Raw genomic sequence first — 17,649 nt, forward strand, 5'->3', positions numbered from 1 at the left:
AATGTCCTGGATGTTCTCACAATCACAAAGAACAGACAGGACAGTGGGTCAAGGGAAGAGCAGAATGGGAAATAAAAGATGGAGCCACACTGTCCAGCTTATGCTCTACTCTTCCATTTTTGTTGCTTTTGATGACACTCAACTATCTTCTTTCTGCCAACAAATCTTCCTGGGACTGTATGGTACAACACAGTAGTCACTAGCCACATGTGACTATTTAAATCAAAGTTAAATAAAATTTAAAATCTAGTTCCTTAGTTCCACTACTTACATTACAAGTGCTCAACAGTCACATGTAACTAGTGGCTACCATAACGGACAGCACAGTTCTAGATTTCCCTGCTGGTCATTATATAGCACAATGTAAGGTAGCCCAGCTCCTATGAGGCACCAATAACTCAGCATATGTCCTTGGAAAAAAAGATAGATTAGACATCCTAAAAGCTGACCCTTCGTAACCCCAGTGTGCTATCAGTTAAGCCTCAGCCACTTCTCTATTCCTCATACTCCCTTACCTATGTGTCAGATAACTGTCAGAGTAAAGTTCAAAAGTCTGGAGAGGTGTGGGACTTGATACAATAAGGTTTATATTAGAAAATTCTAACTTGAAAGAAAGTTGTAGGCAGGTGAATGAGCAGGCTGAGGATTTGTCTTCTTCTGAACTAAATTAATTAGATTGTTTGAATTAAAAAAAAAGACAGTGGCAGAAAAGATACAAAATGACAGAAAATGTTCACATAAAAAGAACCTCTCAACATCTACAAGACTGTCATCATTTTTCCTAAGATGAAGAGTATAAAAAACAAATTTTTAGGCTATTTTCTTATGAATGACAGCCTCAATTTCCATGTTATTTTAAGAGGGCCAAATTAGCTGATTTTCTAATATCCTACTTGTATAGAAAACCTCAAAAGTTTGCAATAAATGAAAACACCACAAATCTTACTGATCAAATAATAAAAACAGAAGCTATAAAACCAAAATAATAAAACATACATTGTTTAAATAACCTTGTTTCTTAGAATACAGCAAATACAAGAATTTTAATTCTTACTGTTGGAAGGTTAGTTATCTGCCATGAAAATATCATGTAAATACTAGTTTAATCTGACCATGCCCAATTAAGATATTTTTACCTCCCTTGTCCCTCCACCTAGGTATATTGCAAAACCTAACCCACATGTGGAAGTTCCAAAACATCATTATTTTATAACATTACTTACTTCTTAGTATTTTTAAAACATATTTTACTTATTTATTTTTAGACAGAGGGGAAGGAAGGGAGAAAGAGAAGGACAGAAATATCATCGTGTGGTTGCCTCTTGTACACCCCACACTGGGGAACCCAGCCTGCAACCTAGGCATGTGCCCGACTGGGAATTGAACTGACGACCCTGTGGTTTGCAGGTTGGTGCTCAATGCACTAAACCATACCAGCCAGGGTTTATTTCTTACCATTTTTAATGATACTGTGGTGGTTTAAGTATTGTCTGGCTGTATTTCCAATAATCACTTTAACATTGTCTAAACAGAAAAGGAAAACTGAGATGAACCATCTTTCAGTTACTGTTTCAGCTAATGAATTCTTCAAAAGCAGTCTAAACTTGTTCTGGGAGGAGGGGAGTTCAACTATAGATACAAACTTTAAATACAGATAAATTATTGTAATTAAAATATCAATAAAAGGTATAGAAAAATTTCTGTGCTTAGTTGAATTATAAGAAACTGAACAGTTAAATTTTAGCTGGATGACTTTTTATAATCCATAATCTGACACAAAAAAAGTCTAACTGGAATACCTTTCATCAATTTGCCTTTTCACTCTATTGCAGTACAAAGAATATCATTTGTGTTTAGTCAAATTTGTATCTCACACTTTGACTGATGTGGCTCAGCTGGTTGGGTTTGTCTTGCAAAGCAAGAGGACACGAGTTAAATTCGCATTTAGGTCACATGCCTGGGTTGCAGGTTTGGTACCCGGTTTTTCTCCCTTTGTTTCTCCTTCCCTTCCCCTTCTCTTAAATACAAACATACATACAACCTTTTAAAAAAGACTAATTGTCATATTTAAAAAAAATGCCTATCTCACAACATGAGTGATACTTAAGCATACTCTAGATATGTGTTATAACATTTTTACTTTTGATATCCTTTTCCATTTTAGGAAGGAAACACATGTGCAGGCTCAACCACAAGAAAATGGATTTATAGCAAGTAATGTAGAAGATGTCTTACCTGATCTGTTGTAGTGATATGGGCATTTTAATTTGCTGATAATAATCAGGGTATTTTTTCTTTGAAGGCAAATGGAAAAAAGGTTCAGCTATTAGCTGTCCTTGGTTATTCCGACAGCTCCTAACTGTGTCATAAAGCTGATATAAAGGATTTGAAACATCCATAAATGAAGTAATGCTCTCTGCTTCCGACTCTCCTTCTTCATAACGTGCAGCTAGGAAGACAAAAAAGGTATTTGTAAGGAAAAGAACAATATTGTGAAAAGCTCTTTAATAACATTCCAGGTTAAGGAACAGGTTTGAGAACACTTATTTTAAAAGAATAATCTCTAGTCTTCACTAAAGATGATGTTAGTAATGTTTAATTAATTGTATGTTTATTTAGAGAAAAGTTATATAATAGAGTAGAATGTTACACAGTAAAAGTTATACTGTTTTTAAAAAGTTACAGAATAATTTCTCTTTTTAAATGTGCCTTTTCACAGATTCCTTGTTCTGTATGTGTGGCCAACAAAAGAACAGGTAGCCTTTCACAGTTCTCAGAACTAAAAATAAAAGCTAAAACTATAAAATTCTTAGAAGAAAAAGTGTAAATCTTCGTGGCCTTGAATTAGGTAATTGATTGGCATCTACTTTTTCTTTCTTTCCTTTTTTTTTAATTTATTGATTTTAGAGGAAGCGGGGAGAGAGAAACATAGATGTGTTGTTCCACCTACTTATGCATTCATTGGTTGATATTTGTATGTGCCCTGACTAGAAATTGAACCCAAAACTTTGGCACATTGTGACAACACTCTAACCAACTGAGTAATCCAGCTAGGGCCTACTTTGTTTTCTTAATAGCTGAAGTGACTAAATAATAATCCTTTTGTGACAACAGTACTATTTATTAGAAAAAAGTCAATAAATACTTTAGGAATTTTGTAAATGGTGTGGCTTTCCTTCAACTTATGTTACTATAAGGTGAATGAAGTAATCACTTGTTAGAAGGAAACCTAAACATGTCACTTTTTTTTTAACTTTTTTTCACTGTCTTCTTTCTTCTTTCCAGACCAACCCTTATTTTTTTTAAAGATTTTATTTATTTATTTTTAGAGAGGGAAGGGAGGGAGATAGAGAGAAACATCAATGCGCGGTTGCTGGAGGTCATGGCCTGCAACCCAGACATGTACCCTGACTGGGAATCGAACCTGCGACACTTTGGTTTGCAGCCCGCGCTCAATCCACTGAGCTATGCCAGCCAGGGCACATGTCACTTTTATAATCAACAAAAACCAAAAGTAATGAAAAGATACTTCTTTTAAATTTTTTATAATACCAGGCCTAATTTAAATTAAAAACAGTTAATTCTGTAGATAAGCACAGAAAAATTAAATCCATACTCTGTTAACTAATCTATAGTAATTATGAAATTTCTAAAGAAGATTTAGTACAAAATAACACAGCTGGAAAAAAATCTGTTGTTATCACACTTGATTATAAAATGAAAAGATATACTAGAATAACTTCATGAAACAAATTTTATCTCTACATATAAAAATATACCTACTGTAAAATTAAAAAATTCTATCACACTTAAGGGAAAGACAGATAATAAAATCAAATATACCTCTATAGCTGTTCTTTAGGTTGCTATTTAACAAATTGTGTATTTTTACATGGATTTTTAGTGCTCAATGCCCTTTGTTGGACTTGTTTAAATGACAATTTACCATGCTGTTCTAATTATAGTCTACACCTATCTTTAAATCATAAGCTGTAGCCAAGAAGAAATTATAGCCTACTGAAACTATAAGTCAAAAACCTGAAAATCTATGATGTGAAGGTCTTCTGGAGTTCCCTGATGTTGTCACTAGTCTTATTATGAGAGGTTTGAAACCAAGATCTGCTAAGCCTGTCAAACCAATTGTTTTGAAAGAAGTATGTATTTTCTCAAATACAAACTTTAACACAAAATAAAACAATAAGCTTTTAATAAGTATGCCAACCAAAGAGTAAAAACAAAATGCAACAAAATAGCATGTACTCTAAAAACCGACAAACTCCCAGCCAGACCAAAGTCATTGCAATTTTCATTAATCAGAAGGACCCACTGAGAAAGCATGAAAGTAGTCTCAACCTAAAGCCTACCAGCTAAAGCAGCATCCTCTTCACTTTCTGAACCATACTGAAGTGCCATGGTAATTGCTGATAGACGACCCCCTTGGACTGCTCTTTTATTACTGTAAAGAAAAACAAATAATTAGAAGATATGGAAAGATATAATAATTTGGGTTACTTTATAGGACATAGGAACGGATAACAAAGCATTAAAAAAAAAACTTGTATACTTGTATTCAACTGCCTCCTCAATTTATCTTTTACTTTTATATTCTCCATAATCAATTTTATCCAGTACCAATATTTTTCTCTTAGAAAAGGAGTGGTGTTAGAAAGTCTAAAGTAGGCTACTTGGAATTTGTTTTGAACCTAAATGCAACACTACTCACTTATTTTATGAAAAATAAAGATTCATTCATAATTACTGGTTAATTCTCTTTTTAGATGCTCATATTTTACAATGAACACGAATTCCACTAGGAGCAAAAAACCTTTTAGGTTTTACCACCTTTTAGATTATATTTTGCTGGTAATATTAAATATACCCAACGAACAACTTCACTTAAGCATTTTCTAAGTGGTGAGGTCAAACTTACTATAGTATCTCAGCTTTTTTTTTTCTTTATTGATTTTAGTGAGGAGAAGGGGGAGAAAGAAAAGGGGAGGAGGGAGAGGGGGGAATAGGCGAGAGAGACAGACAGACAGCCAGACATTGACTCGCTGTTCCACTTATTCATGCACTCATCAGTAGATTCTTGCATGCGCCCTGACCAGGAATCAAAAAAGCAACCATGGCATATTGGGACAATGTTCTAACCAACTGAGCTACCAGTCAGGGCAGTACCTCAACCTTTTAAGTGCGGTATTTAAATAATGTATTTGATAACAAATTCTCATAATAATCCAACTGTGCCCAAAAATATTACTTCGAGATAGTCATCAAGCAAATACTAGTATGCCTATCCCATAAACATTGGTCAGCTCTCAGACTAAACACATTCATTCTCTCTCACCGGTAATACTTGCTAGTGGGATTTCTCTCTTCACCAAGGCTTCCTTTACTGTGTGTGGAACCTGTCAGCCTGGATGCAGTCAAATTTGATGGAGTCCTACCCAGAGATAAGATTAAAAAAAAACTTCAGAAAACTGACAGCTAAAATCAGAATGCTGGGTAAACAAAAAGGAAACAATCATTTTCTTCTTTTGTAAACAGAAATGCTCAAATACTTCTGAGCCTCTACTGTGCAACAAGCTTTGCTCCAAAACCTGGAAAATGGACCACAGCTAGTACTAGAGAGCTTATGGTCACTAAAGTGATCAGGGTATCTGGTAACAAGGCAAATGTCAGGGTCAGAAGACAGCTTTGAAAGTAGCCACTCAACCTTTCCATATCAGGTAGGAAGAAACAGAATCCTAGAAGTAAGATTTGTTCAAAGTCATTGCCCAAGCACAAGGAAAAGCCAGGATAAGATTTTAGACCTTCTGACACCTTGCTAAATATTCTGTCAATATAAATATATATTACTATATATTATATACAAATATCATAAAATTACCTGTATTATATACTGCATACATTACGTATAACATGTTATATATAAATGCAAATATATATAACATATATAAAACAATAAGAACATATAGTGATGCTAAGTCTTAAAAATCGTCTCTTTTTAAATAAAGCCATTCAGCTGCAATAAAGGTTCTGGGTAAGAGTTATCCATACTCTCTTAAGAATCGCATTATCAAAGTAAATATAATCTTGAAATACAACTATTTCTTGTTTTCCACTGTAATGATTTCACTAGCTAGAAAACTTGGCAAATAATAAAAACACAAGGATTTTAGACATTTTTAAACATACCTCATTCGAAGGCTTGACCTAGCCATTTCATGTTCAATTTCTGCTTTTTTCATATAAAATATTTTTTTAATAGAATTTGCATCCTGTCAAGACAAAATTACTTGGCTTACAAAAAGTATAGAAAAAAGGACAGTTTAAAATGCTCTCAATCATGCACTGGACGCTTTCTATGGCACTTCTTCCATTTGGAGATTTTGTTCAATAGCCATGAAGCCTCATCCTCTAACCTTTCCGCAAGCTTCCAAAACATCTACATAGTTAAATATAAGTTAAAAAGCTTAGCTCTTTCACAATTAGTCAAGTAACACAGACAAAAATCTAGTGATGAATAAGGAAAAACAGTGGTGAAAAAACCATGAACACTACACCTCATGTACACTGGCCTAAAAATTGAAACAAAGACACACTTCTAAGATTAAAGACTATGCACTTAAACTAACAATGAATGTACTTGCTTAAATTAACAGCCTATTAATATATGAAACCCAAAGTTTTCTTTCTCCTGTAATTTAATTTAGGGAAAATAATCACACCAAAAAGCAAAGTTCTTAACTGCATCAACAATTGGTACTACACACTAAAATGTCCTTTTAAGAACTAAAATTATAAGAACTTTATAGTTCACTCCTGTTTTCACTCAATGTTTCTTAAAAGATGAAAAAATACATGTTAAAATTAATGATCAAAAGCAACTGTATTTGAATCAACATTCTGAAAGTTTAAATATTATACTCCTGAAAGATTTTCTATATCCTGTGCTAAATTCCCAATGATACACGAGGGGGGACCCAAAAAAACTTACAATTATATTCTGGAGGGTGGGCCCATTATAAAACAGGCTTCTCCTGCTAAGTCAGTGTTCTGGGACCCCATGTGTAGTAGTGTACCTTACCAGCTGGTGTTGTTGTGAGAGGCTGCTTTTGGCTTCAATGAAATTTTTTCTGAAGACTCTTTCAAAGCTTTTGCCCATTTCCTGATGGGTCATTTACAAATATACCTGCCAATATCGCCTGAGTGTTCAGCAGGTTTTAACCAAAAATGGCAAGACCCCCATGCCCCACCCTACCTATTTACCCAATCTCACCCCAAAGGAATTTTTTTGTTTCCCCAGATAAAAAAAATCCTCAAAGGGAAATGTTTTGCCGATGTGAAATAGGTGAAACCAAAAAATGGCAGAAACAGTACAAGGTATTAAAATTGACAAATTCAGAAACTGTTTTGAGCAGTGGAGAAAAACATCTCGATAGATGTGCTGCATCAAATGGAGAGCATATGAGGTCTGTCTGGAAAAAGCCCAGCCATTATTAATATAATGAGAACAGTTCACATGACATCCCTGTAACCTGGCATGCAAGCAGAGTGGACTAGAATGCACATGAGTGAACAATGACAATGTCACTGTATGAGTCAGTGGTGGCAGTAGATGCTGTTGAGAGGTGCTGTGTGGCCGTCACATTCAAAATGACTAAGCAAGTAGAGCAACAAATCTCCATCAAATTTTGCATTGAGCTTGAACATTCCTCCAGAAACTATTTAGATCAGGGGTGTCAAACTCATTTTCACCAGAGGCCACATCAGCCTCACTGGGCCAAATGTAATTTTAGGACTGTATAAATGTAATTACTCCGTAACAGTTAAGGGAGAGCTTGGCACTGCCACCAGGTAGAAACAAAGTGCCTAACCAGACAAAACAAGGTAGAGGGCCGGATTCGCCCCTACCATGTTTGCCACCTGTGATTTAGATGATTCAGAAGGCCACAGCTATGGGCAACTGGTGATTGGTAGCTTCATCACAACCACGCGTCTGCTCAAGCATTGTGCAGTTTTTTGGCAAAACATCAAATCACCCAGATGACTTTGCCACTCTATAGCCCAGATTTGGTGTCCTGAGACTTCTGGCTTTTCCTAAAACTAAAATCCCCTTTCAAAAAGAGAGATTTCAGACTATGGATGAGATTCAGAAAAATATGACAGGGCAGCTGGTGACAACTGGGCAAGGTGCCTACTTTGTAAGGGACAGAAGCATCATCTTCCTATGTACAATTTTTCTTGTATCTTATATCTTCTTCCATAAATATCTCTATTTTTCATATTATATGGCTGGATATCTTCTGGACAAACCTAATATTATTAATTCAAGAAATTTCTACCAACAACTGTTCATTATAGGACGATAAAACTATGAGGGAACTGCAAATCAATGAAATAGTCATTTTTACATAGTGCATTATACCACACAGATTGCTTTTTTATGTTTATGAGGTTTAAAAATGCAGGGACTAAATCAATATTTAACTAAAAAGTGTATCAAAAACAAACCCTTTTTTTTACCCCAGACCAACTTAATTTTTTTCCTGAATATTATTTTGTATTAGTTTCAGATGTACAGCATAGTGGTTAGATAATCATATCCTTTACAAAATATTCCCCCCAATAACTATGTAATACATAGTTATTAATACATAGTTGTCACGATTTCTTCATAGGACACTAAAAACACAAATAACCAAAGAAAGAAAAAGACAAACTGGACTTACCAAAATTAAAAATGTTTGCGTGTCAAAGGACACTATCATAAAAGTGAAAAAAAAAAAAACCCCATACAGTGGGAGAAAATATTTGTATGTCATATATCGGTAACTAGTCCAGACTATCTAAAAAATTCTAACAACTCAATAATAAAAACATAGGTAACCCAATGAAAAAAAGGCTAAGGATCTGAGTAGACGTTTTTTCAATGATATATGAATGGCACAGGAAAAGATGTCCACATCACCAACTGTTAGGGAAATGCTAATCAAACCCACAATGAGACACTACTTCATACCCACGAGGATAGTTATAATAAATAAAACAAAAATGGAAAACAAGTGTTAATGAGGATGTGGAGAAATTACACTTCCACATTGCTAGTGGGAATGTAAAATGGTACAGCTGCTTTGGAAAACAGTTGTTCCCCCTATAGTTACCATGTAGCTCAACAATTCCATTCTAAATATGTAACCATGAAAAAATGAAACCATATCCCCATAAAACATTATACATGAAGTTCATAGCAGCATTATTTATAATAGCCAAAAAGTAGAAATGACTCAAATCTCTAGCAACTGACAAATGGGTAAATAAACATAGCATATACATGTAATAGAATATTAACAATGAAAAGAATGAAGTACTGACATATGCTACAACATGTATACCTTGAAAACATTATGATAAGAAAAACAAGAGAGTCACAAAGGACCACATATTATGATTCCATTTATACGCAATGTCCAGAATCAGAGAATTTTCATTGACAAAAGTAGACTGGTGGTTGTCTCGGGCTGAGGAATTTGAGGGGAAATGAAGATTGACCACTAACTTGTGGTGATGGCTGCACAACCCTGCGAATATACTAAAGGCCATTAAATTGTATTCTTTGGCTGAAATGTACAATATATAAATTTTATCTCAATACAGTTGTTATATAAAAATTAAGGTATCTACTCTTATTAATGAAAACTACAATAATGAAGAAACTAACCTTGAATACTTGAGAACCAGGCTCATTATAAGTTTTGGCATTTTTTGCTAGGAGATCTATATCTTTGGCCATTGCATGAATACTCTTGTAGCTTCCATTCTATAGTAAACAACAAAATACACAAGTTCCTCTTATTGAAAGTTAGCCAATATAACATTTAAAAAGAAAGAACTCTGCATATTTTTTAATTATCACCATGTCCCAAGACTTTATTGGAAAGTACATGTGAACAACATATGAAGTCATTTTCTTTTACAATCTATTAATATTGTCCATTTATAAACAAATTTTTGAGGTAAATAACAAAGCCAGAGCTAAAGTATTTTCATGAGAACAACTTACAATTTTTAAGAAAATCAGATAAGGTAAAAGTTGTTTTACTTCGCAAACACAGAGTGTCTACTCTGGTGCCAAGCACTATTCTAAGTGCTTCATTAATATTAATTCACTAAGGTGGACTTAATAGTGTGAAGTAAAACTCCCCTAATTTTACGGACTTCAAATAAAATAAAAAATCAGTCTAGCACAGAATTTATTATTTTGTGAATATCCACATCTTAAAGCTTATTCAATCCAAAATAAACCAGGAGAATCATAATTGCCTCAATTTACAAAGGAAAGGAAGGAGGAAGACAGTCTAGTCAAAAAATGCATATGAGCCGTGCCTGAGCCCTGGCTGGTGTGGCTCAGTGGATTGAGCACCAGCCTGTGAACTAAGAGATGGCTGGTTCGATTCCCAGTCAGGGCACATATGTGGTTTGCAGGCTGGATCTCCAGGTGAAGCCGTGTGAGAGGCGACTGATCGATGTATGTTTCTCTCTCACATCGATATTTCTCTTTCTCCCTTCCTCCCCCCTCTCCAAAAATAAAATCTTGAAAAAACAACAAAAAAAGGTACACTTGAGAAGGAGACAGGAATGAACAGACATGTTCTAGAAAGACTAAGGAAACCAAACACAGGAAAGTGGAGGGTTGGAGGGTGGGAAAAGGTAGAATCATGAGCACAGGATGCATAGGTAGGGTAGGAAAAATGAGGCAGAATCCAGAAAGCCAGGAAAAACAGTGGAGCTGGTTATTTGCCATGTAGGACCCAACATCTGAGCATCCTTTTTATTTAGAGGAAATCCCTGCACAGGTAGGGAAGGACCTACCGTCCACAAAGAGGGTAGAAGTGAGCAGATGGTAGCTTTGCTAGCAGCCTGGCAGCCAGGGCAAGGGGAAATAATTCATGCTTGAGTCTGGATGGACTAAAGATAACAGCAAGGGAATGGAAGGAATACATTCCTAACTCCTGGAGGAGAGTAAGAGTCTAGAAGTGGAGCAGCAGGTGTCCAGGGCCCAGTGGCAAATGACAGTGGTAACAGCAAATGACACCACAGAGAGACTGTATATGACCTTAGCTGTGCCACAATGGCCCTGAGTTCTATTTCCCATAGCTCTCCCACCTTCTCCATGATTCCATGAGCTATCTAATACTCTTTTCAAGGACTCTCTTTCTGTTTAAATTAGTCAGAGGTGGTTGGTTATTGGTGAACTGATGGTACAAGGGGCTGTGAGTTGCATAGGCAGGGATTAGAACACCAGTGACAAAAAAAGAAAGCTAATGACAAGTCTCTGGGTAGTGGAATAGCAGGAAGGAACCTAGGGTGAGGAAGCAATGTGCAGAAAGGACTAGAGAGCCTCTCCAGAGAGGGAGGAAAAGACTACTATAATTATTCAGGCATAAGAGGCCAAGGATCCTGGTTAGGGTGATGGTGAAAGGAGCTGCTTCTGTGGGGCTTTTGAAAGGGAAAGGGAACAAAATAAGGTGAGGTCACAGACGAGTGGGGTTGAGGTAAAGGTATTTAAAGATTCAATTTGATTTTCAGTATTATGAAAACATCTTCTCCTGAGATAGATGTTAGGCATGCCAGAGATTTAGGTTTGGGAGACTAAGTCACTCCCAGTAGCACCTACTGAGTTGCCTGAAAAAAACAGGTGATACATTAGGGAATCTGTATTATAACAGTCAGTGTAAATGTTTCTATGGTTCCAGTTGTCAGTATTTCCTACTCTCTTAGAATTTAAAGCCAAGGAAGTTTCTTCCCCCTGGCAAACCACTGTGCTTTCAGGCTCAATTCTCTATAAGACTACATAATATAATATCTTCTTCTTTGCTGTATCAACTAGGAGCCCCAAACACTCCTTTCTCCGGGAGAATCAGTCACTCACATTAACCAAGACCACATCCCATAGATGCTCTGGGAACACTTCACATACCTTACCACCAACTTCTACAACTCTGTGAAGCAGTAATACTACACTCAGTGTGCAGCAAAGGAGGTAGGCAGGTTGCAAAACCAAACTGACATAGCTAATAAGAATCAGAGCTAGGACAATAGCCCATGCCAGACCAAACTCTTTTGGTATAATTTAGCTCATTCTTCCTATACCTTCCTTAACCTCTTACATTCAAAATTTAACTCTCATTCATTTTCATTTGCTCAATTAATATTTACTGAGCACCTACTCTGTGGAGAGGAGATAACAGTGTAGGGGTTGAGAGCAGAGTCTGGAGTTTGACTGCCTGAGTTCAAATCCCAACTCTTCTCATTACTAGCTGGTGACTCAGGTAAGGGACTTATCATTTCTGTGCCTCTGTTTTCTCATCTCTGAAATGGGAATAATAGTATCTACCTCATGGAGTTGTAAGATTAATTAACTAATATATATAAAGCACATAAAACAGAGCAGGCACCTAGCAGGTCCAGGTGCCTGTTACTGCTGGAGATACAGATAGGGGCACTCAAAGAGAAGAGTCTCTGACCTACCTAATACTTTAACTATCTGTTGTAGGTAGTTTTTATTCTGAGATATCCTAAAACTATTTGGAAGCGAATAAAAATAAGCAACAATACCTTTATTGCTGATATACTTTTCACAATTAAAAATGGCCATGATCAATGTTTTCTAATTATTATCCTAACAGAGCAAGATATAATATGCCAATGAAAAGTTTACTTTCTTCTCTACAGAAAAACATGCAAAAGGAATGCTATGCTGCTGCCTCCAAAGCTATAATCAGTAACTCCACTCTTATCTGTTTACATTATATTAATGTAATAACCCCTTACAGAGACATCTATCTGTTCCTCTGTTTTCTAAAAGCCCTTAGGAAAGGCTATAGGCCAATCTACCCTAAACCACTGTGGTCATATATGGTCATCTTCATACCTGTATCCTCTGGGCAATGGTCTTGAGATCTATAGGTTCCTTAATTATTGCATAATAGTCTGGATATTGCTGAAAGACAAAAAACAAAACAAAACAAAACAAACAAAAAAAAAACCCAGCTAATGAGAAAACAAGGAGGCACACTGACATTGACAATCTTAATTGATTAAGCAGCTTTGTGGGATTCAAAACTAAAGACATAGCTGTACAGCATATTGTTTGTTACATTTAAAGCAGAAAGAATTTGAGTTTAAATAGCTTCATGAACTACCCAACAGCATGTTGTAGGAGTTTATAGTTAGTATTGATTAGGTAATTAGCATTATACAACTAATACAGTACCACTTTATGTTTTAAAAAATTCTAAATTTATAGATTACAAATTAAAGGTCCTAAGATATCTATGCCTAGATATGAAGTAGAGGAATGTTTTTTGAAGGGTTTATTAGAAGTTCTCTTAATTTTGCAATATAACTAATACTATTATATCTTCTTTCAAATAAAATTCCAAGGGACCTTTAAGAAGTTATGTTGCAAGATTCGTTAGTTTCATGTTTAACTTAACGCTTACAAATTTTAAATGAAACTATGTTTAAGAAACTAAGCAGAGTTGTTTTCTTATAAAATATTAGTTTATCACAATATTTAAAGTTAAAACATGTCAGAGGAACACCCTTGAAGAGTTTCACAAAGGCTAAAGTGCATGCATTTCCCTCAGCCTTTCCTACAGGTTTTGTTCCTTGGAAGAAATAATTGAAGTTGGCCAGAAAAGCTGGCCTCCTCAGGTGGGAGAGGTGCCAGAGGAAGTCAGATTGTGCTCTCCAGGCTCTTCCTACCTGTTCAAATCATGGAGCCCAAACAACAACGACAAAAACGCAGAAGGGCACAGTTTTCATTCAATTAACTAGGCTGAAGGGATGAACTCAGTGATGCTTCACCTTATCTGATCTCTCAGCTTTACCGCTCTATTTTCTTAACCTTACTATTCCTTTCTTTGCTTGGATCAAACCCCTTTCCTGTCTACTCTCTTCAAATTTTACTTCTGAGAAACAGTGTAGAAGACAAATTATGGCACAGCCACCCAAACTAGATACAATGTAATCCAAGCAGCTGGCCCACAAATTCCCAACCCACCTCTCACACTTGGGAGGGGCTTATAAAGGAAAGGTAGAAACTGCCCTCCTCTCCTTGTTGTGTTTCAAATTGTTACACCCTGAGGGACCATTGGGAACCTGCTTTCCCCAACCATCTGCTGCTGCATGATGACCCAGAAAGCTTTTCTGGAATGGGGCAACCAGGTATTATTGGGTTGGCCAAGAAGTTCATTTGCTTTTTTTCTGTAAGATGGCTCTAGTAGTGCACAGCTGTCTTTAACTTCCTTTGAAATAATTTTGTTAGGTTGTATTGTGACACCTGTCATATCAACGTGCATGTTAAAAAAACTTATCAAGATCAGTGAATTTTTGTGTAGCCATTTTAATACTGAAGGTGGAAAAAACCAACATTTTCAGCATATTATGCTTCATTATTTAAAGAAAGGTAAAAATGCAACTGAAACACAAAAAAGATTTGTGCAGTGTATGGAGAAGGTGCTGTGACTGACTGAATGTGTCCAAGTACTCTGCGAAATTTCATGCTGGAGATTTCTCACTGGATGATGCTCCACGGTCCAGGAGAACAGCTGAAGTTGAAAGCAATCAAATTGAGACATTAACTGAGAACAATCAACGTTGTACCGTGCAGGAGATAGCCAACATGCTCAAAATATTCAAATCAATGAAGTTATTAGTAAAAATGAAAAATGTCTTTTATTTTATGGAAAAAACTAAATGAACATTTTAGCCAAACCAGTACTATTTTTATTGCTCCACATCACCCTTGGTGGCTTGACTAATACTGATCCCCTCCTGCAGAGTAAGAATAAACCTTGAATAAAGATTGTACTCATTTCTCACAATTTTTTTTTATTATAATAAAATATACATAAGATTTACCGTTTAATCATTCAGTGGCATTAAGTACATTCACATTATGGTACAATCATCACCATCATCCATCTCCAGAACTTTTCATCTTCCGTTGAACATCCACACCCATTAAATAATAACTCTCCACTTTCCCCCTCCTGCCAGACTCTAGAAATGGCAGATCTACTTTCTGTCTCTATAAATTTGACTACCCTAAATACCTCCTCTAAGAGGAATCATACAATATTTGTCCTTTTGTGTCTGCCTTATTTCACTTACAATAATGCATTTAGGGTTCTTTCTTATTTTAGTACATATCAGAATTTCAAAATTTTAAAAGTCCAAATAATACTCCACTGTGTGTGTATACCACATTTTATTTATCCAGTCATCTGTTGAGGGACACTTGGGCTTCTTCCATGTTTTAGCTAGAGTGAATAGTACTGCTATGAATATAGGTGTTCAAATACCTCTTTGAAACCCTGCTTTCACTTCTTTTGGGTATACACCCCAAGTGGAATTACTGGCTCATATGGTAATTGTGTTTTAATTTTTTTTTTGAAGAATCATCTTACAGTTTTCCTTTTTCTTGAAATTTTAAACTTACGTCCAATATAATCATGTTTTTCTTATCAGATCCACACTTAGGACAGTAGTGGTTACATATGGTTTATATCTAATGTCATAACTGTCCTATAACTACTCAAGACATACCTTTATAACAAGTCTTGTTGATGACTAGTGGGGAAAACTGCATGCCACTTATCAGTCAACAAGCATTTCTTGCACATTTATGGCATGCTGGTTTCCAATTACATGGCAGGGACACAAAAGAAAATATAGCATTGTCCTTGCCTTTAAGAAATACAGGGCCTGGGGAAGGAGGTAGATACAAAAGTAAATGATCACAATGGATGTAAGCACTATAGTGGAGTACTTTTAAAAGTGGGAATTTTTGTAATTCCACAGGCTCATATGTTAATTACCTCTTGGGTATGAAGCCACAAGGGACCCTAACACTTTTAAAGGGTCTTACTTGTCTAGAAAAACTCTTCCTCTTTGGGGCAGAAATGTACCTATTAGGTCTCTCTCTTCTCCATCATTAGACAATCAAGGAGAACTAAGAGAGGAAGGCTTCATTTATCTTCTTCTGACTCCTGAGCAAAGATATGTTTCTTGTCTTTTATAAATAAAAGGTTTAGTTTAGGTGTTTATTTTATCATTTAGAAGTACCCATCTTAGGAACAACCCAAAAGTCCATCAACAGATGAATGGATAAACAACATGTGATTTAAAAAAACTGTATATACAATGTATATACAATGTAGTATTCAGCCTTAAAAAGGAAGGAATCCTGACACATGCTACAACATGAAGGAACCCTGGAAACATTACACTAACCGAAATAAGCCAGGCACAAAAGGATAAATATTGTATGATTCCTATTATATCAGGTACTTAGTCAAATTCATAGAGAGAAAACAGAACATTGGTTGCAGGGATGGGGGGGATGAGGAAACAGAGTTGTATTTTAATGGGTACAGCGTTATGGTTTAGGAAGGTGAAAAGTTCTGAAGACGGATGGTGGTAATGGCTGCACAATAATATGAAGGTACCTAATACCACTGAACTGTACACTTAAAATGGTTTAATGTTAATATTATGTTATGTATATTTCATGAGAATAAAAACAAACAAAAAGAATTACCAATCAAAAAACAAAAACTCAAAAACTTTTGAAAACCTGTAATGCCCTGGCTAAGTAAAATGACAGAACATACCCCATGTGTGTGCTGCTGAGACCACATGGAGGACCTTTCGGCTACTTCCAATGCCTCCCATTCACTGTACCGTATTTACTAAAAATAAAATTTTTGAAGTACTTAAAAAAAAGAACAAACAAAACCACACACTAATTCAACTGTCTTTAATTGTATCACTCACCACTTTAGAAGGCAGTTTCTGAAAAAGTTCGCTAATGAGATGTCCTGATGGATTTGTGGCTACAACTATGGCTTCAAGAAGCTGCTCCAGGATCTCCTTCAAGTAACCTGGAGAAGACTGGGAAGAGGGAATTGGGAGCAAGAAGAGAGGGGAGTCAGAAATACGTTTGTGAGAGAAATCCAAAAATAAATGTTGATATTAAATAGTTTCTAAAATTTGAAAGCCAACTCAAAAGAGCAACTTCTAAACTACTTATTTTAAGTAAAGTATTAAGAGCACCACAGAAATGCTATGATGCTGACTGTGGTGATTGTACTCTCAGAATGGCATATGTGAAACTAATGAAGCTCCTTATATTATTTCAGAAATTAAATCCTTTGGACCAGGTCCTTTTAGTAAATGCTAATCCATAGTAAACATTGTAACAGTGAAGTTCAAGTGCCATATGTATAACTAATTAGAAATGCAAAACTTTTTAGAGTCTGAGCAACTGAGAAAGAAGAACATACCCCATGACACCCAGTCATTTCTACGTATGTTGTTCATATCTACTCAAGTCTTCATATTCTGGTAGAATAACTACATATGTAAAGTGGGAACAACATACTTTTCACCATAGGGTGCACTACCAGATCTAACAACAGAATTAAAGTTATATCAAAACTGAATGGAGATTAAGTCAACTGACATATATCACTTGCTCTCCAGATGACTGCCTTATTTCTCTTAGTCACTGTTTCAACATGGGAAAGTATATACCCAAAAGAGAACCTGCCCAGTTTCTTCAGTTAGCAATGGGAT

The 17,649-nt window shown here is 35.7% G+C and overlaps 1 protein-coding gene across 13 annotated transcripts in view; it reads right to left on the reverse strand.

Annotated features, from left to right (window-relative positions):
- Positions 1 to 17,649, reverse strand: part of PBRM1 (polybromo 1) — a 125,732-nt gene that overhangs the window by 78,884 nt on the left and 29,199 nt on the right. For all 13 annotated transcript variants that reach the window (XM_045831924.1, XM_045831925.1, XM_045831923.1 and 10 more), the window contains 7 exons: positions 16,849 to 16,965; positions 12,938 to 13,006; positions 9,725 to 9,823; positions 6,199 to 6,281; positions 5,348 to 5,443; positions 4,365 to 4,456; positions 2,236 to 2,449 (listed from right to left, as the gene is read on the reverse strand). In XM_045831924.1, the coding sequence (XP_045687880.1) occupies positions 2,236 to 2,449; positions 4,365 to 4,456; positions 5,348 to 5,443; positions 6,199 to 6,281; positions 9,725 to 9,823; positions 12,938 to 13,006; positions 16,849 to 16,965 (770 nt within the window). The remainder of the gene's footprint in view (positions 1 to 2,235; positions 2,450 to 4,364; positions 4,457 to 5,347; positions 5,444 to 6,198; positions 6,282 to 9,724; positions 9,824 to 12,937; positions 13,007 to 16,848; positions 16,966 to 17,649) is intronic.

This window comes from Phyllostomus hastatus, unplaced genomic scaffold (genome assembly GCF_019186645.2).
Source record: "Phyllostomus hastatus isolate PE091 unplaced genomic scaffold, TTU_PhHast_1.1 phas_contig_16, whole genome shotgun sequence".
NCBI classification, from domain to species: Eukaryota; Metazoa; Chordata; class Mammalia; order Chiroptera; family Phyllostomidae; genus Phyllostomus; species Phyllostomus hastatus.